Below are 24,813 nucleotides of genomic sequence, written 5' to 3'. Positions count from 1 at the left end.
GTGTACATTGGAGGTGATTCCACAAGTGCATTAGCATATTTGCACACCGTGCATGTTTTAGAAGGCAGAACAGATTGATTTTGTACTCTGTGCCCTAACACAAAAGAGCCCTTTTAGATCAGAGTTGGGACACGGTTTGTATTGTACCAAAGAGTTTTTATGGTCAGGTGTCATGAAAAGTGCAATCCGGCTGTAAAATACTGAGATGGCTCTCAAGTGACGTCGGGCTGAAAAAGACCTTACCTTTTGCTTACACACTGTGGGCTTGTCCCTCCCATTGTTAAATACTTGCTATGCCCAAGGTCTCGTGGGAAATTAAGCTGTATTGTTGCGAACTGTTTCCCTCTGACTGGAGGACTCTCTGGAGAGGACACTTTTTAATTTTTTTCATTATTATATTTTTTTAATAAAGGAGACCTTGAATTACTGTATGACAGACTGGGTTTTAATTAAACTGGGATTTTGAACGGGTCAAGGTTGAGTTTGTTGATCTGTTTATAGAGTATCGTGTACTCAGAACTAATGTGTGGGGTTATAGGTCATTGAGAAATGAGCAGCACATTAAAACAGATACGGTGTACGATCTGTGTGGGCTGAGAAGGAAATCTCCCTTGCTAACGGCAGATCACAATCTGTTACATTCAGTGTGATTTGCCAAAATACAAACCGCTTTGATGAATCAACTGCATGAATGGGTAATGTATGTGGTTTGGATAGTGTTCTATATGTTCTGGAGTGATAATGAGATTCATGGCTGAAATTCAGTTCACGTTAGCCTTCACGGTGCCTACAGTGGACAAAGGAGCCACGAAGGTTCAGGCTGTCCAATATCTTTGATCCAATTTTCTACTCGCATTCTTTGATATCCTACAGAGAACTTCAAGACGTACAAAAGAAGAATGAAACTGGCACACGCTTGTCCCACCTCTTTTGTAAATTAATTTTCTGTCTGGAGATTTTGCTGGAAGGGTCAAACTTCATTTAAATTTTGAGCAAGACTGATGCAACTGTTTCTGTGGTTTGTACAATGAAAGGTGGAAAGATTAGGTTATTGTGCAGACCATAATTGATTTATGACAATATGATTCAAAAAGAAAGAGAATATTTGATCTGTTTCTACTGTGAACATAAAATTGAACTTTTCTTTTGCATTTTAGTCAGTGCTGTTACTAAAGTACACTCTTAGAAATACAGGTGTTTCACATTGCATAGAAGAACCTTTTTTGTCTAAAAAGAACCTTTAATATCTGAAGAACCTTTCTGTTTCACAAAGAAGGCAAAAGAAGGTTCTTCATATTAAAAAAAAAAAAAAGGTTAGAAAAAAAAATGGTTCATTAAAGAACCTTGACTGACTGGCTTTTGGTGGAACCAAAAATGGTTCTTCTATGGCATCGCTGTGAAGAAGCTTTTAAAGCACCTTTATTTTTAAAAGTGGAGTGTTCTCATTTGAATCATGAAAATTTTTTTATTCTCCTGAATATTTAAACGTTTTATATAGAGATTTTAATCGTTTATCCATATTTAAAGCGATAGTTCACCCAAAAATGAAAATTACCCCATGAGTTACTCACCCTCAAGCCATCCTAGGTGTACATGACTTTCTTCTTTCAGACGAATACAGTTTAAGTTATATTAAAAATGTCCTGACTCTTCCAAGCTTTATAACGGGAGTGAATGGCTGTTGAGATATATAAGTCCAATAAAGTGCATCTATTCATCATAAAAAGTACTCCACACAGATCCATGGGATTAATAAAGGCCTTCTAAAGTGAATCAATGTGTTTTTGTAAAAAAAAATAAATAAATACATTTTTAAAACTTTATAACCGTAACCTCTAACTTATGTTAACTGTCATACGTGCGTTCACAAGAGCATAAGCTCCAGTGAGGATAGTCTTGTGTGAACCAGGTTTTGTTTTGTTTACAGCAAAGGAAAACCAGTCTTCTCTTGGCTTATATCAAAAATCCTCTGACATTTTTTTCATACTTCTAATTCTTGACCAGTGTTTTTGGTTTGCTTTCTCCTCTGCACGTCCACGTTTGTCACTTCTCACCTGAGCTTATTCTATGCCTATTAGAGATGCGTGGATGAGCTCAAACGTCACCCGAATCCGCAGCTTCAAATAAATTATCCGCCCGCCACCCACCCGCACCTATATTTTTCTCTGATTTAGATAACCGCACCCGACCCACATCCGATCGTCATTTACAATTATTCTAATTCTTAGTTTTACATGATGATATGATGAATGGATGGTTCATTTTTAACAGCAGATTGATTTAGCTGATCTGCACATCGTTGCACACTTATACAAGTTTAATCACTCGTGCTTTTAAGCCAAATCCAGGCTAAAAAGAATAACGTTAACTGACATCTGGACGTGACTCTCCGCAATCTCTGATGAAAGCGGTTGGGTGTTTAAACACCTACTAGATCCTTGGACAAAAGTTTACAGGGGTTCACCCAGTTTAAGAAATTTCTGATCAAATTCTTTTCATTTTTAAGGTTTTCGTTATAAAGTACTGATAAAGTACTGAGAGGGCGCAACAGGCGCAATCATCACACATATTTCAAAGGAAGCTGGCGCCACAGTCCTTACCGAGTGTTTTGAGCAAATATTTGCATTTATTCACATACGATTGAATTAGAAATGATGGCCTGTCATGATTTTGGCTAATGCAGGATACTACTGAATGATGCGCATCAGAGGGGATTAAGAAGTGGGTATACGCAAAGTTGACTATACACAGGTACTGCACTACACCACTGCATTTTACCCTACTCAATAGCATTAACACAGGCGTAACTCCCTTCAAACTTTATTTGGAATGTCACCTTTTCTGTCACTGTAACTAACAGGCGAACACAGACACACAGACACACACACACACACACACACAAATGAAATCGTTTGCCTGATGAAAAAAGTATTTAAAACCGGTTCATATTTTAGAAAATGTAGTTAATATTTGCATCATTATTGATTTATCTGATCCACGAGTAGCTTTGCAGATAGGTTTCTTGAAGCATCTTGGAGATGTTGCCACAGTTCTTCTAGATTTAGTCTGTCTCAGTTTGTTCTGTATTCTGTATCTGAAAGAAGAAAGTCATATACACCTAGGATGGCTTGAGGGTGATTAAATTATGGGGTAATTTTCTTTTTTTAGGTGAACTATCCCTTTAACAAAAACAACATGTGAAAATATGTCCTAGTTGTGAAAAACAAGAAAATCACATTTTGAGTACACAAATCACTTTTTATCTCATCATTTTTGTTAGAATCAAAACACTTTGTTAACAAACAACATTTTGTTTGATGAGATTAACAGTGCAAAAAAAAAGAAAAAGAAAACAGCCTTCTTAATGTAGTTGCATTACTCATGTCTGCTGAAGTTGAATCTTGGAGTCTATGAAATGTTGCATTTTATCTGTGTTTTATCTAATTTAAAACCAGGAAAAAAATAACATATATATGCTAATTATGATAAACCTTTAAGTGTCAGTTAAGAGGTTTAAGATTTATAGCTAAAACTGAAAAGTGTGGGAATGATGAATGAAATAACAGCAGTCTCGCTGGTGTTTGTTGGGCCCTGCTGTGTTTAAAAATGACCCATCAAGCAAATCGGAGGGTGGCTGCTGGTGGCGGACTGGAGGAGGTGGACATGGCTGCTTGAGAAATCTTTTAGTTCTTGCACAGGCCTCCCTGGGTTGAGCACAGACTCCTGGACATCAGTATCAGATGTCTAACTTCACCCCCCTGGGTGGGAGCAAGCCTGGAGTTGCCACCTCTGCACAAAGCATTACCACCAGACAAAGACCAACTCAGGGAATCTAACCTCATTGATCTATATATTCACCGTCCCCCACAACCAACCCCAACCACAAAACACACACACAAATGCATCAATAGAGGTGCATACCCTCTAAAATGTGCACTGTGTGTGTGTGTGTAAACCTCAAGGTGTAGCCTAGACCTTGAAGATTCATTGAGGTAGATTGATTGCTGTGCATTTCACCTCAGGGATGCCATGACAATCTAGATGATTGTCAGATTTAAAGGTGAAGTGTGCTGTTTCTGCACCACTAGCATCAACAAATGAATTGAAAATATAATGGCTGTTTTAAGACAGGTTTTACAAAGAAGTTTCTTTGTTTTCAGTTTTTGCTGTTGTTGTGTCACATTCATTTACAGTTATTGTTAACTGGTACAATTTAAATAGCACTATATTGTGTTACGCTAATGTCATTTAGTGACATTTTCATATTCAATTTAATAAGTGTGTTATGAAATGTAGTAACCTTTACACTATATTCTGTATCAAAATCTATGTTTAATTTTTTCATTAGTTTCAGAGTCATAAAATTGTATTTAGTTTAGTTTCAGTGTTTCTAATGTTTTCTATATGTTTTCATTTTAGATTTTCTCTGTCAGGCTGTTTAATAAAATTATTGTAAATGCACTACCAGTCAAACGTTTTTGAACAGTAAGATTTTTAATAAGCTTTAAAGAAGTTTTTTAAAGAAGTCTCTTCTGCTCACCAATCCTGTTTTTATTTGATCCAAAGTACAGCAAAAGTAGTAAAATTTGGAAATATTTTTACTATTTAAAATAACTGTTTTCTATTTGAATATATTTTAAAATGTAATTTATTCCTGTGATTTCAAAGCTGAATTTTTAGCATTATTACTCATGTCACATGATCCTTCAGAAATCATTAAATTATTCTGATTGACTGCTCAAAAAACATGTATTATTATTATGTTAAAAACAGCGGAGTATATTTTTTTTCAGGTTTTTTTGATGAATAGAAAGTTCAGAAGAACAGCATTTATCTGAAATAGAAATATTTTGTAACATTGTAATTGTCTTTATTATCACTTTTGATCAAATTAAAGCATCCTTGCTAAATAAAATAATTAATTTCTATCATGTAAAAAATATATATATACAAACTCCAAGATTTTGAATGGTATAGTGTATAATGTTACAAAGGCATTTTTATTTAAAAAAAAAAAATGCTGATCTTTGGATCTTTCTATTCATTAAAGAATCCTAAATAAATTACTTAATAAAACCCTTAAATAATGTGATTTTATAATAAAATAATAGTATTTAAATTAAAGTATTAAAACAATAGTAGTATTTAAATTATACTAAAAATAAATAAATAAAAAAAACACTGATTACCATTCTATCTGGCTCTTTACATTGATCACTAAGAGGTAATAGCAAATGTTAAAATACGTGGAAGGTGATATGTAGGACATATCCTGAATTTAATGCTATACTAGACCTCTAGACCATGATTAATTCTGTTCTTTCATCTCAGGCAGCAAGCAGTCACATAAAATTCTGCCAGCTCCCCTTTTACAGGACAGTATGTCCACATCAAGAGACAGAGATAGACATTGAGAGAGAGAGACGAGCTCGCATCTGTCTGACAGTTTGGTAATTTATTTTGTCTCGCATTCTAAATCAAATTTTTATGGATATCCAGACCTCTGTCCTTTGTTTATTCACCAGTCAAAATAGATTCAGGTTATTACCGAGAATAAATTCAACAGAGACTAATTGATACAGTTAAACCATTTAAAATGACAAAATCCCTCTGACTTACAAATTCATGCCCTCGCTATTTACATGTAATGGACCCGTGTATCAAGATTACAATCTCAAAGCGTTAACTCGCTATATTTTCTTATCTCACCGCCAACTCGCTTTGCTGTTTACATATATAATGTGTGCTATTGGGAATTGTTAATGCATTCAGTGATGAAACGCAATATTTTGTATTCTGCTGTGATTATGTTCAGCTGCGCGACTGTGGTGGATAGCAGCGGATACATTTCCATTTCTGTGGTCCCCTGTTTCACGACCTTGAGATTTGATTGAAAAAATAATCAAAACAAGATCAAACTCTCTGGAATTCAACGTGGCACCCGACTCTGGCTCTCACTCTGCTCGGAGTTCACGTCTCCATTATGAATTTGAGTGGCGCATCAGATTAATTTAAAAAAATCTTAATTTCATTCAGTCCAGATGAAAGGGCAGATATCGAAGCATGTTGCTCGGCTCGCTCGGCTCAGGGCCGTCTGGGCCTCATAAGGTGAATCAATCAATTAACTTCCCTCTCATGTCGGTCTTTGAATAAAAAAAAAAATCATTCCAAAGATGGGCTTTATGTCATCAGAGAGGGCATCCGTGTCACTTTTACCTCCCCAGATTGCACAGTACACAGGTAGAATCGGGGCTAACCAGCAGGAAATTAATGTGTCATTGCCATATGCAAAATCATAAAGAACCTTTAGAAAATGAAAAATTCAAATGATGTTTGCGCCGAATGCAAATGCCAAGCAACAGGCAATTTTTTCAGATGCACATTATTTGACACCCTCTCGCCTAGAAATAGTTCAGCGTCATTGACGCATGTTAATAACACATGAATTTGACTGGAAGAGAGACAGTCTTTACACTGGTAAAGGGGAGGAGATTGGTATTTACCTTTATATTTGTTGACACCAAAAGAAAAGTCTTGAAACTTAATCTTGCTAAAGCAGTTTTCTGTCCTCCATTGTATTTCCCATTGAAACAAAAAGGGTAGGACAGATCAAAGGGCTAATTCCATTTTAAAATACAGTTATTCACAGCTGTAAACCATGATTCGCTACTTAGTTGGGAAAGGACAATATATGCAACACTTTTTGGATGAAAGTAAAAAAAATACAAAGGTAATTGTGACTTTACATCTCACAATGATGTCTTTACATTTTAATAAAATTGTCTTTTTCATTAATTTTCTCATTTTAAATTAATCTCACTTTTTTTTTTACCTAAATGTGTAAGCCTTGAATAAGCTGTCAGTATTTCTAATCTATTGCCCAGTGAAGAAAGACTGTACCTTTTAAAGCTAACATACACATATTGTTACCAAGGCTGCATTTATTTGATCAAAATACAGTAAAATTGGAAATATATTATTCAATAGAATGGTTTTCTATGTATATTTAAAATCTAATTTATTCTTGTGATTGTAAAGCTGAATTTTCAGCATCATTACTGCAGTCTTCAGTGTCACATTATCCTTCAGAAATGATTCTAATATGCTGATTTGCTGCCCAAGTAACATTTATCATCAATGTCAGAAACAGTTGCGCAGCTTAATATTTTTGTGAAAACAGTTTTTTCTCTGTATAAAAGAAAGTTCAAAAGAACAGTATTTATTTGAAATAAAATTAACATTATAATGTCTTGACTGTCACTTTTGATCAATTTAATGCATCCTTGCTTAATAAAATTATTTATTTTGTTCAAAGAAAAAACTTACTTACCCCAGAAATGGAGTTTAGAAACTCCACCAGTCCATCTAGACATCTAGACAAAGAAGAAAGAAAAATGTAAGCCACGGAATATAGCAAACATATTTCAGATGTCTGTTGTAAGCTTTTAAGCAGCTCTGATGTAGAATCTTGTGCTTTTGCCATACAATGCATCTAAACAGCATCTGTCACTCATTCAGCAGGAGATGAAGAAGGAAATAAAACTATTTAAGACATGTTTGCCAGATAAACTTGCAAATCAAGCAGCTGCAAGTCAGCAGTGTGAAACTTTTTCAGTCGTGTATTTGAGAGAGCTAAGCTTATTAGTTGCTCTTTATGGAGGGAGAATATTGACCATCTACTTGGCCTTGATGCTGGGGAGTCGGACTGGCCTCGCTGGAGAACCTTGCCGTCTCGCGATCCCAATTTGGCAGGCGTGGAGTCCACATGCCGAACATCTGCGAGGATGGCCCTGCTCCACATCACTAATAGCAGACCAGCAGTTCTAGATACATCTCTTCATTTAGAAGAGAGAGAGAGAAATGCAGACGCAGTTGCCACAGTAGACTTCTGAAAGCTCTGAATGGACCGAATGATTTTTATATTTTGTAAGGTTTGTCACATCAAGTCAGACTTTCAAGTTTTCCATTTCATTTGATTACATGGTGTTGTGTAATCAGCGCCTTCTGACCTGGACGTTTTGGATTCCAAATACTTTTTTTTTTTTTTTTTTTTTTTTTTTTGCTTATATGATATGTTATTTTGTGGCTATTGCACCACCTTGTGAATAAATCAAGTGTTGCATGTCTTATTTACATAAGCAGAGCAACATTCATTCCTCTGTCACACACACACTTTGTACTCTGAGCACTTTTAAAACATGAACATCCAGGGTACTTAATTCACTTATATTTTTCTACCATTTTAATGAGAACATGGTGTCATGCTGATAGAACGTAAGGAAGTTATTTTGCGTTCCTTTTTGGCTCATCGTACTGAAAGAGCTGTTCTGTAGTGTCAGTCAGGGTTGATATTTGTCTGAGCCATGCTGCTTCTCCGCAGAGAGAGGCTGAAACCAGGGGAAATGGAGGCTTATGTTAACAAGAAAGGCACCTTAATTAAAGCTGAAGGAAACAAAGTGCGTCTCAAAAACACAGGCAATAGTTAGGCTAATGCTGCTGGCAGGGTCTTTGCTTGTTTGCAGATACAGTCAACAATCACTGAGCGCCAAAGTAAAAATGTGAAGAAAAGGGGACGAATTATTCCAAAAGTGGTCCATGTGGCAGATGGTTAATGGAAAATAATTCTTCACAGCTGCAAATTTCCCCGCTCAGCTGAGCTCTGGACCAGGTTATCAAAGTTCACGTAGAATTGTCAGAAGGTTTATCTGACCACCCTCAGGCAGAGAGTGTATCATCAGGTCTCAAAATACTTACTGCAGCAGCACTGTGTGTATGTAAACAGATGACATATGTGATAGCAGTATAATATTCAATACTCTCAGCCTCTAACTTTCAGAAAGGGTTGGGAAATAAAAAAACAGGACTATATGAAACAGAAAACCCTTTACTATTTTTCAGACGTACTATACTTTATATGAAGAGTTCAGATGCAAAACCAGCTAAAAGCCATCTCGGTCAAAAATTAGATAATGATACTGAGTGAATGCTCCAGACACATATTATGAGTCCATCAAATACTTTTACCTCAAACTCGCTAAATTCCAGCCTCAGCACAATCAGAAGTACAAGTACTTACATAGAAACCTATACAAAGTAGCCAGAAAGAAATGCTCATTTTAAAGAAATACATCAGATGGATTTAGAGGCTTTTACATCTGAACTCTTCATACATATATATATATATATATATATATACACTACCATTTAAAAGCTTGGTGTCTGTAAGATTTTTAATGTTTTTCAAAGTCTTTTGCTTAAAGGGGACCTATTATGCAAAAATTACTTTTCATGGATGTTCCATCCATCAACTGAAAACAGGCTAGACTAAAAAAAAAAAAGATTAAAATCGAGATATCGATACCCAGCCCTAGTAAAAATCCACCCATCATTTTTTTATAATCTTAATAAATCATAAACAGTCTTTCTGAACAAGCCATTCCAAATTCTCCCTACGTACATGTCATCATAGGGAAAAAGTCCCGCCCATTTGTGACGACCTCTGCCCTATTAGCATAGACACAGCCCTGAGTGAGAAGCAGCAGTCTGCCATTAGTTTTCTTGCTGTAGCTGCTGGAAATATACAATGTCAGCGCCAATGAGGCATTACAAGTGTTCTGTTTTGGGATGCACCAACAAACAGGAGTCTCCATAGACTCCCTCCATCTGAGCTGCTGAGGACACTGTGGTTAAATTTTATTTTTGAAGGAAATGTCCTGGAAAATCGGTAAAGTCTCCTGTGTTTAGGGATCGATATCAGTGCTTTGTGCGTGAACGTCAGCTCCAAAGTAGGTATCATGCGTTTCTCTTCCAAACTGCCTTTCTGAAAGTGCTTCTTGGGACTCTGTAATGCTAAAGGTGCTAAAGCTACCATTGCCTCTGTCTGTTTTCATTGATGCTGCCTTCACGTGCTACCAGAATGATCATAAACACCAATGTGGTAGTCAAAAATTGCATATGAAAGCAATGTGAAGTCGATCGCTTGAATTTGTCGAGCTCATAATCACAAGTGGAACTTATAAAGTTTGTAATAGCAAACCAGCTATGACCAGCTATGTCGTTATTTTTATCACATCGTGCTCCCCATCTGTGTAATTCATAAATGTGCATTTACTAAGCACAGTACAATCAGATGACTGGCTTTTAAACCAAGTACGTTTTCTGTAAAGCTAATAGGCTTGTACTAATAGTGGACAGCACGCATGAGCTCTTTAAGCTCCGCCCTCTTCTGAAAAGGGGGCCAGGAGCACCAGCTCATTTGCATTTAAAAAGGACAAGCACAAAAACAGCGCGTCTGGTGCTCAAGAAACTTCTTATTATCAAACTGTTATTGAACCTCTTATTGAAAACAGTTGTGATGCTTAACCTTTTTTAATTGTTGTCTTACCTTTTTTATTCTTTGATGAAGAGAAAGTTTAAAAAATTAAACTTATGGGATAGTTCACCAAAAAAAAAATGAAAATCCTGTCATTAATTACCCACCCTCATGTTGTTCCAAACCAATAAGACCTTGTTCATCTTCAATACATAAATTAAGATATTTTTGATGAAATCCAAAAGCTTTCTTTCCCTGCATAGACAGCAACACAACTGACATGTACAAGGCTGAGAAAGGTAGTAAGGACATTGTTAATATAGTTCATGTGACATCAGTGGTTCAACCTTAATGTTATAAAGCTACGAGAATACTTTTTGTATATTTTATATATTTGTATATATTACTTTTTATATACTTTTTACACAATGCATGCATGCCACTCTCCTTATTTTTGTTTTCTTTGTGCACAAAAAGTATTCTTGGAGTCTTGTAACATTACGGTTAAACCACTGATGTCACATGGACTATTTCAACAATGTCCTTACTACATTTCTGGGTCTCAAATGTGTTGCTGTCTATGCAGGGTCAGAAAACTCTCGGTTTGCAATCAAAAATATCGTAATTTGTGTCCCTAAGATGAACGAAGGTCTTACAGGTTTGGAACGACATGAGGGTGAGTAATTAATGACAGAATTTTCATTTTTGGGTGAACTAACCCTTAACTAGCCACTTTTGATCAATTCATTACATCATTGCTGAATAAAAGTATGAATTTCTTTCACAAAAAGAAAATTATTGACCCCAAACTTTTGGAGAGTAGTGTATGTTCTCTAGAGCTCTGTGGATTTTGAGAGGGGTACTTCAGTTTATATTTGTAGTTTTGGGTCAGAAGCATTGTGGACATCCACAGTTCTATTAAAAAACTGGCATGCTCCAACATGTAGAAAGCAGAAGAAAGGGAAGAGGGAGGCTTACCTGGGGGTCCCTGAGATTATCAGATGCCTTTTAATGGTGTGACAGCACAGAGGGAAGCTTCAGCGTTTCATCCTTCCATTTTTCTGTCTCTAGAGGTCTGAGTGAAAGTGTTGAGGAGGACAGCGACAGTTTGAGAATAAGCCATGGTGACATCCCACCTTGAAGAAGAGTGCAAAGACATCAAAATTTATTATAGACATACCTGCTAGCTGTGAACCATATTTAAAGAATACGCAGAAGCATGTAAATGCATTGTAATTGCATTACTGTACACTGAATTTTGTTTTCACAATGATTGCTTGGGTTAATGGACAGACACAGCTGAAATATTTCTGTAAGGATGTATAGGCTACAATGTTTCTGCCAATATTCTCAGTTTGTAGCACTGTAATGGAAAGTTTTGATACTATCTTAAAGGGATTTCCCCATTATATTCTTATCACACTCCCATGCTCCCTTAGACCTGGAAGTATTTGACTGATAGTCCTCTTTACTGTGATTACTTGATTTTTTTCAGTTTATGAAGATTCACAATAGAGGAGCTCTTCTTACTGGAGAGGGACATGATTTTGTGCCGATACGTCCCATCTGAGTGTCAGATTGTGTTCAGATCTCTGAGCATTTCTATCTCAGATTGATGCCTAAAGATAAAGAACTGTGATAATCCTCTCGGAACAAATGTAAAACGGTGTCGATGAGTCCTCGAGACATGGCCCATTTTTCTGCATGGTGTGCATGAGGGATAAGCTGCTTAGGAAAAGATACTGCCAGTCAGTTGTTTAATGAAGTTAAGAATTGATACAATAAATGTAATGTGTTTGATAGCCTGCCAAAGAGACACCATAGATGCAGTGTTGAGCGGCTGCCCACGAGAGCTGAACTAATGGAGCGTAACGCTGCACGGCACTTTCTGGCTCAACTGTTTAGTCTGACTGTTTAAAAGTCTCCACCGTTTACTCTGAAGATTTTGATGTGTTAGGTAAAGAAAAACTAGTGCTCTGTTCGAAAACCTAGTGAGCTGCCTACAGAGGCAGTATTTTAAGACATAATTTTTCCATTTTATGAAATATTTGTACATGTTATGTATTTTAAAGCTTTGTGTTAATGTTAAAAGTTGTATAATGGCAGTGAATGAGTGTTGGGTTTTTGGTTTTTGTAAGAAAAATATCTATATTTAAAACTCCATGTCATACTATTAAAAGCTGTGCTTTAAACCACAGGCCAAGAGCTGAAATTCCAACCACACAACTTTGTGATGCTGTTTGTGGTTTGTTGGAACTATGAATTTGGGAAAATCATTGAACCCCTATGTTGATAATGACAGAAATTGCAAGCATACTTGGGTAACGATTCTTTTGGGAAACGCACCCCAAATTTGCCTTCAAATTTAGCTAATTTAACAGTGAGATTCCCTCAGCAATAGCTACCTTTCAGATACATCTCTTGAGTTAATATTTGAATCACCATCCTGTCAGTCAAAGCACCACGTTTGACCGCACCACAATTTACTAGGACCAGGGAACGACTGATAAATTTTACACTCTGAGCACTCTGATCCTTACAAATTTCTTATGAGGCAGTTAGCTCAAATCCTTCAAACACCAGTGCTGAATTTAAACTCGTTTTTATACTCAGAGACTTTCCACCAACTCGCATCCTGCATGTTAAAATACTGAAGTTCTCATGTAGCTTCCCTGGATAATTGAAGAACAGCGAGCAGTGGAATCTGTCAGATGCCTGCCATAAATGAGAGGCTTTGGGTTTTACTTTATCTTTGCACTGAAAAGAGAAAGACAGTAAAGACACATCAAACTGAGTGGAAGGGGAAAGAAACAAAGCAATTTTGAGGGGAAATAGTAGCTGAGGACAGTTAATGGCCAGACATTAAGCTCAATTAAGTTGGGTGTTAGTAAAAAGGGACGATTTATGCAAATGCTTTGCAGTCAGGCGTTTCTCCAACAAAGGTTGCGGCTGAAAGCCTGTGTAGTAGTAGTCCACAGTGAAAGGGTTTCAAAGGTAAGCAAATATTGTATTTGTCAAAAATTATCCTCTTGTCCTCTGAAAAGCTATATGAAAGTAATTTCAGATAATTCATTAAATTTAGGTTAGCTTTTGCAAGTGGGATTTGTGTATCCAGAAATGGATATTCTCTAGTGACTAGAAATCCGAATATGGATTCACTATTCTGGTACATTCCTAGTAGTGACATAAGCATTATTTGTGATGATATATTTACATTTGTGGAGAATTAATGTTTTTCGTAATCCCAGACAGCAAATGTGTATGTGTGTATACAGTTGAAGTCAAAAGTTTACATACACCTTGCAGAATCTGCAAAAGGGTAATACCAAAATAAGAGGGATCATACAAAATGCAGGGTTTTTATATTATTGTTTTATTTAGTACTAACCTGAGGTTTTTTTTTGTTTGTTTGTTTAGTGATAGTTGTTCATGGGCCCCTTGTTTGTCCTGAACAGTTAAACTGCCTGCTGTTCTTCAGAAAAATCCTTCAGGTCCCACAAATTCTTTGTTTTTTCAGCATTTTTGTGTGTTTGAACCCTTTCCAACAATGACTGTATGATTTTGAGAGGGGTCTGGCTGCAGACATGCACTTGCATTTCAGACCTGCACTCTCAGACAACTGCACTTCCAGAAGTGACGTCACTTGCAGTCTATTTTATTTTTTATTTTATTATATTTATTTATTATTTTTTTTAATGGAATCTCTCAATATTTTAAAACAGTAGTCAGGTGGTAAAGACAAGAAAAAAGAAACTAAACTACAATGTCATTCGCAATCGTCACTTGCACTCTCTGCTACCTGCGACCTCACTTGCAATCCACACAAATCGTGCATATTGCCAGTGGAGACAAGGCGATGTGGTGGTTAAACGATTAACACTAATTTAATAGCATAATGCGCAGGGTCCTGCAAGTCATCTGTAGGAGAAGACCCACAAATCCGTGGCCACAGAACAGCAGAATATGAACGCAATGCGCAAAGTTTCTCGTTAAGCGTTTCCTCCCATAGAAAACCATAAATGCTTAATATTATTAGCTAATGTCATTGCATATGAAACAGTATCAACACCTTGGCCCCTCGCTATTACAATTGAGTGTTTTGACAACATGATCAAAATAAAATGGTGATTTCCAGACAAATCATTATGAAATCATTTTACCTACAGTTTGTGATGCAGCTGCAGGCAGATCTAGTACCACTTTTAACGGATGTTTTTTGTGAACTCATTGTGCCTTGTTTACAAAACAAAATATTCCAAACAATCCTCTGACATGATCCAAGATGCCATTAAAAATAAACTATCCACTTGTTCCTTATGCTGGGATCCTTCTAATATCTGTACAAAGACGCAAACGAGCTGTTTAAAAACACGTCAAAGCAAAACGTTCTTTCACCCCAGTTGTCCATTTGACGACAGAGTTAAGCTCGTGGACTCTATCAGAATGAATGTGTATCTGTATATTATATCCACACTGTAAAAAAAAAACCCTGCTGCCTTAAAATTTTAAATTCAGTAAACTAAAATAAGTTTAGTCAACTTGAAATGTTAAGTTGTACTAAGTAACAACTTAGATATTTGTGTTTGCTAAACTGACTGAACTTAAAATTTTAAGGCAGCCAGGTTACAAATTATTTTAAGTTGTCTCAACAAATTGTTTTTTACAGTGCAGTGTAGACAAGATAGTGGCAGTGATTGTCATTTCTGTTCACTTTTGATGTGATGCAACACTTGCATTCAGTGTAACCAAGTGTCAGAAGAAAACTATTTGTCGATGTCTTACTCTGGAGGCGGTGTTTATGCAAACGACTGACGTCACCCTGGCACCTCAGGTCCAAACGAGCCATTTTCTGAGGGTTATTACATAAATGCCTTTTTATTGATGATGAGGACATTTTAAGTTATGAAACTTGCAGGATGTATTAAGCATACAAAGACCTCTTCTGTCAAAAGATCAAGAGAAATTTGGTTTCTCATGTCATGACCCCTTTAAAGTTTATTTATTAATATATTTTGGCATTTGAAGCAAAGGTGTTTAGTTTAAGACTTTCCAGATCTAATACATATACACTTGTTTTGATAAAAATAATTCGATTTTCATTTTAAAAAATGAATAAACTTAATATCAATAATCCTTCAGACAGTGGCAGGTGTGCACCTGGGAAAATTCAGTAACAGGCTAGTCTGGATGGCTGTTTCTGGGAACAGACAAAAGTTGGACTGTTTACCTTTGCTGACTTTGGGCGAGATGTTACAAGAGAAAATGGTCCATCAATCAGAGGTGCTCTGGGCGCTGGGCTCTAAAGCAGAGAAATGAGGCAGAGGAGACTGTGCCAGCAGCCGTTTCCACTGCTGCATGACGGGAAAGCTTCCATTGCCCTCCCAAAAATCATTTGTGAACACAAAGTGGACCGTCCCCTGAAAGTTGAAGTTTCATCATTTCTTTCTATCATTTCTTTCTGTATAGTCCCCCCGGTTTCCAATTGGACTGGATTAGAGCGGCAATGGAAACTTTAACATGTCAATAAACAGGACTGAATCGATTGTTGCTGGACCTCCACTGCTGCTCCACTGCCCCATCTCACATTAATAGCTCACGTCGGTCAAAAAGGCAGTTTGCACACCATCATGTTGAAAACCTGATGAACTATTTAGCACTTGACCTTTTTAAATGTTCTCTCATATGGTTTATACTAGATATTATTATTGATTATTACTTCATCATGTTGCATTTGAAACGCTTACACATATTAATACATATTATACAGCAGTATATAGTAGTGGTGGTAATGTTTGTGTGTTGTCTGTTTGCAGTTTGATTATATAAAATGATGTTTATATCTGTGTTCTTTTATCGCCTTTGACCAGCGTCTGCTTGTGAAAACACTGGCTGTCTCCAGCCTTAATTACAGCTGTATGGTGTGCGGCGTCCACAGCTGCAGCTGGCAATTACTGCACGCCCATATTGCTCAGAGAGCCCTGCTTTGATTCAGCACGGAGCCAGCTGAGATCAGACTCCATACGCAGGCTGCTAAATGAACAGCCATGTGTTACATACAAGTGTGGCCCCTAAAGGTCCTTTCTCATCAGAACAAGCCTCGCTGCTGGAGAAATTTGGTTGATTTATAATAATAAATTTTAAAGCCGGGCTGCCTGATGAAAAGATAGCAGCTTATACCAGCATGAATGTCTTTCCCATGCTATTTACATGTAAAACTTATGAGTTTAGCAGAACATTTAAACTGCTCTTTTCCACACAGTGAAAGTGAATGGGGCTATTATATTGCTTTAATTTAAACCTACTTTGCATAACTGTATGACTTTAAAAGACTTGAAATGTAGTGCATACGTTGTAATTACATTTATTATGAATAGTGTTACTTATATACTATTACAGTATTTATAAATATTTTAAATTAGCCTTTATTTTTTTTATTTTCAGTTTTAATTTTATTAGTAATTTTGTTGTGCTTTTTATTTTTATTACTTTATTTTTTTTTTTGTTTTTTTTTTTCTAAATATTTCTATTTGGCTGTATTTTTTTCCCTGTAATTTAGTAATTAAGCTTAAACTTATTTTAGGGTAGTTGCCAAAGCACCAGTTCTACTTTTACTTTTGTTTGTTTGTTTTGAGTTAAATTCAATATTTATCTTTTATTTCAGCACTACTGAATTAACAAAAACAATTTATAATAGTTTTAGTTAACAATAACAACACTGTTCAGAGCTTAAAGGGGTGCTATTTGAACTTTAGTCAGTGCAGGGCTTGACAATAAGGAGTGCCGGTGGAACAGTTGACGAATTTGTCACTTGCCCGATTGGGCCACTGCTGCGTCATCACTGAAGTTAATAATTTGCAGGTGTTTTTAAGCCTTTTAATCTAAAATTTCAAGCGTTCACGGAGAGAGATGTGTCTCTGACGGACAAATAGCCTACAAAAGTATATTAAATTACAGTTCGTTATTATCCTAAATATTGAATCGGGGATTATATGAATGTATCTAAAAAGTTTTCTTTTCATTTACCTCTTTATAATGCATTTAAAGTAGAGTTCATAAGGAAGGTGTTGCTTTGTTTACAGCTGTAACCAAAGAAACGTAATATCACTGTTGTTCCATAAGCGCCACCTGCTGGCAACGACTGAGTTTGCGTTTTTTCAGTCCGTCTGCTTTTCCCTAAAGCATCTTTTTATTTGTAATAAAATATTAATAATCATAAACAAACTTTTAAACAAACAAATAATGTTTGAACTTTATACTTGTTAGGCTAGTAGGTTTTGCTGTGGTATTGAAATTGGAATTGAGAATCATACAATTTAATTGGTATGTAAAATTTTGGTGTTATATAAGTTTATTAAAATAAAAGTTAACTAGAGTCAAAAACAATGATAACAGCAACTGTTTTATTTATTAATTTTGACCGGGCCAGTAGAAAAAATCCTTAGCGTTGAGCCCTGCAGTGTGTGGTGTGTATCTTTGGGCATAAAAAAGATCTACAAAGATACAAATATCAAAGTCCACTCCAAAAGAAGATATTTCCTTTTAAAAAAAATCCCTTTTCAAGAACTACAACGAACCACTCCTTTGGACTACAACGTTTGTTTTTATTTGCAACGGTCGCTTTGTCTTGTCCAGTGTAGACAGACTTTAGCTGTTGCGGCACGGCTGTGTAGACACGGTGTAATTGTTGGAGGGAGGGTAGGGACGAGGTGGGGGTAGGGATTAGCCTAACTTTAGCGATGCCACATGGAGAACAGCTTCAACGAGCCGCAGCGCGGCGGGTATAAACACAAGCATTGACTAGAGTGGCCGCTTCAGAGCCGTAACACACCGCAGATGCGTGCAGTGTGTGGTAAGACATTTATTCATCATACAGTGTAGATAGCTTCACTTGTAACGTAAGTGTTTTTTTAAAATGCATAAACTTGCGCTAGAATTGGCTAGGCTAATCAGTGATGATGTTCTTTGATAATGTTAGGCTGTTTTTAGCCTTATGCAATGAAACTAAGTATGTAAATAATTAAACACATTAGCACAATAATATCATGTATTGGCAATCTAGCAGGCTGATGATAGGACCCAACACTACAATCGCGTATTATTTACTCACCCTCCATGCATCCTAGGTGTATATGACTTCCCTCTTTCAGACGAATGCAATCTGAGTTATATTAAAATGTATCCTGGCTTTAGAAGCTTTAGAATGGCATAGACGGGTGTTTCTCCTCATCAGTCCAAAACAAGTCCAATAATATGCACTTGCTTTTTTAAAAAAGGGGCGTGGCAGTACTGAAATACCATCTAAGCTGTTCGCCAATCACAACACAGTGGGACAGCTAACCAATCACAACACATTTAGTTTTTCGGAAGGTGGGCCTTCATTAAACCCGGAACTAATCGAGCCATATGTGCCAGGCTGGGAGAGATGTATTGTAATAATGTAAATTATGTTAAAAATAATGCGTTTTTCGAACCAATGCAATGAATGCCATGCATGAAAGCATGTTCTAGTACATCCCCAAAACAAAATCAAGACTTTGTAAAAGAGCATAATAGGACCCCTTTAACAGCAGTGGTCACTGGTCAGAATCCACATTTTGTTGTCTAGACAAGTGGCAGAATTGTCATTTTTGTATCATCTCATCTCTTTAACCAGAATGATGGAGACATCAGCCAGCATCCCTCATTGGGACCAGCATCCAAAACACAACATATGCTGGAGCCCAGCTATACTTATACTCAGCTATACTCAGTGCCAAGAGTCTTTCTCACATTTGTTTCTTTCTTTGTCTGTTTTTTTTTTTTTTTTTTTTTTTTTCCAACAATCCAACAAATCAAGCTTTGTTTTTATTTGTGGTAGTGATTTGATTTGGCATGATAGCTAAAGATTGGAACCAAAAACATTCCGAACAAAAGGTCAGAACAAGAGTCAGGCATCCAGAACTGAAACTGAAGGTTTTTTTTTAATTGTGTCTCTCTTTTCTTTATTTTTTTCTGTATTTTGGTTCACTGGACACCAATTTAGAGTTCTTTTTCATCCACCTGCTTTTTGTTGATGCATTTCCTCCTGACAATTATTTGTCAGTGTTTTTGCTTTTTAATCTTGAGTATTTCATTACGCAGCTTTGTGCATCAGGCTGCAGAGTACCTGAATAACAGCCTTTTTGTCACTTATGTTCGAATGAGCGACAGGGTCTATAAATAACAAATTGCATGCTTTTTTAAATGTATCTATTTTTTATTATTTTATTTTATTTCATTTTTGAGTAGCTGTGATTTATGTAAGCATATGTGACCCTGGACCACAAAACCAGTCATAAGTAGCACGGGTATATTTGTAGCAGTAGCCAACAATACATTCTATGGGTCAAAATTATCCATTTATCTTCTATGCCAAAAATCATTAGGATATTAAGTATCATGTTCCATGAAGATATTTTGTAAATTTTACCGTAAATATATAAAAACTTAATTTTTAATTAGTAATATGCATTGGTAAGAACTTCATTTGGACAACTTTAAAGGCGATTTTCTCAATATTTTGATATATATATATTTTTTCAAATAGTTGTATCTCTCCCAAATATTGTTCTATTTATTTATAGCTTATTTATTCAGCTTTCAGAGGATGTATAAATCTCAAATTCAAAAAATTGACCCTTATGACTGGTTTTGCGGTTCAGGGTCACATATTAAATCCAGTTTCAGAAGTTATTACCTTTGATTTTGTGTTCTCTTATCAATATTACCCATGTGGAGCAATTATTTTGATGTGATGGTTTCATTGTGGAGGCGGATATATTTCTGAGGATGTGGGCTATTCATTTTCTGCTTGTTTGAGTAATAAACGTATTGCATGATAATGCAATATGGATTGTATAACTGTCTCTCTCTCTCATCAAAATGAATATGACAGGAATGAGACAGAGAAAACATTGTTTGTTATGCCACCAAATACAAATGCCCACTGACAGAATGATAAATTGTAACATTTTTAATCAGCATCTCTTTTGTTTTTTTATGCGAGTTGGAAAACTATCTTCTATGACGATTTGAATGCCTCCGAAATTTTGAAGTTTAAAATGACCTTTTCCCTGATTAATCATAAGCGTTTTAAAAGGCATCTCTTTGAGGGATCAAAAGGTTTATTTTTAAAGTATTAAATCTTAGGGAAACAAAGGTTATGGTTTCTAACAATTGTGGATTGCTGTGGCCTCCTTAATATGAGAATATTACATTTTTAATTATTCACTGCTGTTTTTTTCATAGGTCTACACAAGATATGGGAAATGCTACACTTTCAACGGGAACAAAACAACCTCCAGGAAGACAAAGCAAGGAGGGATGGGAAACGGGCTGGAGATAATGTTGGATATCCAGCAGGATGAATATCTACCTATCTGGAAAGAGACAAGTGAGTTATAACGCCACACAGAGATGATTTCTGGTTCAAAAGTTGCAAAGTCATTCCATATCTCATGGTTCTCAGACGTGTCTGCACAATCTGTTAAGATAAACATGTTTAAATTCAAGGTTTATTTGTGATGTTGTTTTTCCCATTTGTATTTATAGAGGGATATGTGAGGCTTATCTTTGTGTTCTCATTCATATTGCTTGTTCTGCTTTCTTACCCTCTCTCTGTCTCGATCATCCTCTTGGTTTTTTTTTTTTTTTTTTTTTTTTTTTTTTTTTTTCTGCAGATGAAACATCTTTAGAGGCAGGAATCCGTGTTCAGATCCACAGTCAGGATGAGCCACCCTACATCCATCAGCTGGGCTTTGGAGTCTCTCCGGGATTCCAGACCTTTGTATCCTGTCAAGAGCAAAGGGTATAACCCTTACCTTGAATCACTATCAAATTTTTCAGTCTAAGTACCACCTATTATGAAATGAGACCATCCAAGTACAGTACCATCTAGTCACATTAACATTCTCCCAATTTTTTGAAAGCTTAAAGGGATAGTTCACCCAAAAATGAAAATTCTGTCATTAATTTCATGTCGTTCCAAACCTGTAAGACTTTCATTCATCTTCGGAACACAAATTAAGATATTTTTGATGAAATCCGAGAGCTTTTGGCTTTGCACAGCAGAACAACTACTATGTTTAGGGCCAAGAAAAGTAGTAAGGACATCATTAAAATAGTTCATATGACATCAGTTATTCAACTGTAATTTTATGAAGCTACGAGAATATTTTTTGTGTGCAAAGAAAACAAAAATAACAACTTTATTCAACAGTTTCTTCTCTTATGTGTCAGTCCTCGACAAATTAACGAGTGTACCACAACGCATGCAAATGAAGTCATTATTTTTGATCTCTTTGCACATAAAAAGTATTCTTTTAGATTCATGACATTAAGATTGAACCACTGATGTCACATTGACTATTTTAACGATGTCCTTAGTACCTTTCTGGGCCTTGAACGTGGTAGTTGTGTTGCTGTCTATGTAGCGTCAGAAAGCTCTTGGATTTCATCAAAAATATCTTAATTTGTGTTTTGAAGATTTACAAAAATCTTAAGGGTTTGGAATGACATAAGGGTGAGTAATTAATGACTAAATTTTCATTTTTGGGTGAACTATCCCTTTAATGGTCTAGTATTCTGTCATTCACTCACCATCATGTTGTTCCAAACTATATAATTTTTTTTAAAACACAGAAGTATATTTTTAAAATAATTGTTTCTTGACAGAGAATTTCAGAGAAAACAAGCTGGTACCTGTTATATTGAAGTGAAGCAATAAATAAAAATAACAGCCAGTAAGCAAGCAATTAGCAGAGGGGGATTTCTTTGCAAGTGTGAAACACACTCAGAGTTGAGAAAGTGACTGACAGTTGAAGGGTCACCAAGCTTGTGAAGTTGAACAATGAATGTGTATATTACAGTATTTCTACATCCATTCAAATTATGACATCTAGTAAACTATCATAATGAAGCATAATGAATTGCTAAAATTAATAGTCCTGAAAGATGACAAAAAGATTCTACTTAGTTGCGATGAAAGAGAAATAGTAAACATTTTTTCTGTATCGTAACATCCAAGTGAAACAAAGATTATCGTAAAAAACAAATCTTGGTCGGGGACTTGCCCCTGTCCATCAGTTGTTGACTGGATGGAGACAGATCTAAAAGCAAGATTGTAGTTAACTATATATTTAAGCGGACTAAATGAAAAGTCACCAGATAAATCACCAGAAAGAAGTCTGTCATTTCACTTAAATGACCATTTTGATTAAACAGTTATCAGAAGAAAAAATTAGATTATAATTTGAACATAACATGCATTCAGAAAATAGGTAGGGTGAAGTGCACTCAAAAGTACTTTTGTACTGCAAATGCAAAATTTTGTTGTCCTGACATACAGTAAAACTGATTAAAAAAAAAAAAATTAAAATAAATTAGATTTGACACTTTGACCTGATGTTTTGTTACATGCCTTTCCATCAAAGTTATATGTATTTTATTACCATTTTCGAAACTATATCAAACAAGTGAGGGATGATCAACGGTTTGTTGTGCATTAAAGTATTTTAAATGCAAAGTGGAGGTTAAGAACGCCGGACGTGAAGCTGAGGGTTTGCCTCCGCGAAGTGCATTTAAAATCCTTTAATACACGGCAAGCCGTTGATTATCCCGCTTATTCCATGGAATATAGAAAAGGTTAAAAGTAGTATTGCTCTTTGCAGCGCAATGTTTGACAGAATGAGTGAAAAGATGGTTATTTTCGCCAGTTATGACACGCAGCTCTAGCATTCTGCCCGCTTCAAATCAGACACAGAGATGAAACAGTGTGGTAAGATCACATTTATTTGAATGAATTATAGCATTTATTTCAGTAAATTATCGAGAGAGAGAGAAAGAGAGAGACAGTGTGTGTGTGTGTACCTGTCTGCATGCTGTGCGTCTGCGCGTCTGTCTCTACAAACAACGAATTTATTCAAAAACAGCGGTTTTACCACCTCGTTGCTGAGGAATATAATAATGTGAGAAATTTTGAAGGTGTCTGAATAAATTTTGGGTTGACTGTAATTCATTTGTGATTATCAAGATGAATTTGTTCTGACACAGTTCTTGTGATGTTTATTACCATTTCCTAAACTATAGAAAACTGTGATAATGTAAGAAATGTTGAAGGTGTCTGAACAAATTTTGGTTTGACTGGTTTTGAAATGTAGGGCAACGTATTCTTAAAACTCACATCTGTCTAGAAACTGTCAGACTGGTTTCACGATTAATCTCATACTTAAACATGAGCGCCTAATACAATATTTGTTTCAAAGGCAGGCCACTTGTTACACTTTCCTTCTGAAAATGAAGCCACATACAAATAAAGTCTTGCTCTTTTGTCAGTCGCTTCAGTTTTTCTGCTTTTTAAAATTGTGGTGTAGCTTGAGAACGTTGCTTATTTGCATACTTAATTTGCATGTACTAATTCTCTCTTTATTTCTGTCTCTCCTGCTCTTCCAATCTGTTTCCCTCTCACTTTATCTCCCTTGTTCTCTTCACTGCTCTCCCTCTCTGTGTGTAGTTGACCTACCTGCCCCAGCCTTGGGGGAACTGCCGCTCCACCAGTGAGCAGATGATCCCGGGTTACGATACCTACAGTATCAGCGCCTGCCGCCTGCGCTGCGAGACTCTTGAGGTTCAGCGTGTGTGCAAATGCAGGATGGTGCACATGCCGGGTAACGCTACACCGCTGCATTCATTTCCCACTCAACCTAATCAGTGCGCTAATGTATTCTGCTAATTGCTAAAATACTAAATGAATAAACTCTTCTCATCTAATTTGCTCCAGGCAGTGGAGCCGAAAGCTTAATGCAAGTCTCTAAATTAACTTACTGTCTAGTCACACAATACGAGGAGCTCGGGTAGTTCATTTGGCGATTGCAAGGAAAAATGTAGATGATCGCAATCCGACAGCAACGACGAACCCGGACCTGCTGGTTCGTTACTCGAAGCAGCCGACAAACCGGAAAAAAGCAAATAGCTTTATTTTCTCTTTTGAAAACCAATGACGTATGGACCGGGGGACTTTCTCTGTCCCCAGAAACCTCTTTTCTAATTAACTCCACCACACCTGAGTTGTTATCAGTGTGGCTTTTCAGAGAGCGTGTGACTGTTGGTGGCCGGGCTCTAATGGAAGCTCTGCTTCTCTGCTTTTCTCCTTTAATGTTGCTAAATCAATCTCCCATAATGCAAATTGAAAAGAGAGACTGTTCCAAAAGCATTAACTCAAAGACCATTTTCTCTTAGGTGCCGTATGTATTTCCTCGAACCGCTTGCTCTTTTGATGGATTCGGGTAGCGAGTTGGACCTCCTGCAGTATTGTGTGTCGATTGGGATTGGGTTTTAAAGACTTTATTAATGCGCCTTTGGGGAGGGTTTGGATCAGTCCATTTTGGGTGCAATTAGGCCTAGACTGATGGTCATGAGGGAGGCGTGGTGAAAGCAAACCCATCTCCCTCAGTCACACGCTGCCTTCCATCATTTTAGGATGAATA

General features: G+C 36.4%; 1 protein-coding gene across 3 annotated transcripts in view; it reads left to right on the top strand.

The window, feature by feature from the left end:
* The window catches only part of asic4a (acid-sensing (proton-gated) ion channel family member 4a), a 110,143-nt gene that overhangs the window by 76,710 nt on the left and 8,620 nt on the right, over positions 1 to 24,813 (top strand). For all 3 annotated transcript variants that reach the window (XM_051119849.1, XM_051119848.1, XM_051119847.1), the window contains exons 2-4: positions 20,579 to 20,723; positions 21,010 to 21,137; positions 23,841 to 23,994. In XM_051119849.1, the coding sequence (XP_050975806.1) occupies positions 20,579 to 20,723; positions 21,010 to 21,137; positions 23,841 to 23,994 (427 nt within the window). The remainder of the gene's footprint in view (positions 1 to 20,578; positions 20,724 to 21,009; positions 21,138 to 23,840; positions 23,995 to 24,813) is intronic.

Source organism: Labeo rohita, chromosome 9, assembly GCF_022985175.1.
Source record: "Labeo rohita strain BAU-BD-2019 chromosome 9, IGBB_LRoh.1.0, whole genome shotgun sequence".
In the NCBI taxonomy this organism is placed as follows: domain Eukaryota; kingdom Metazoa; phylum Chordata; class Actinopteri; order Cypriniformes; family Cyprinidae; genus Labeo; species Labeo rohita.
This window is presented reverse-complemented; position numbering and strand designations above follow the sequence as displayed.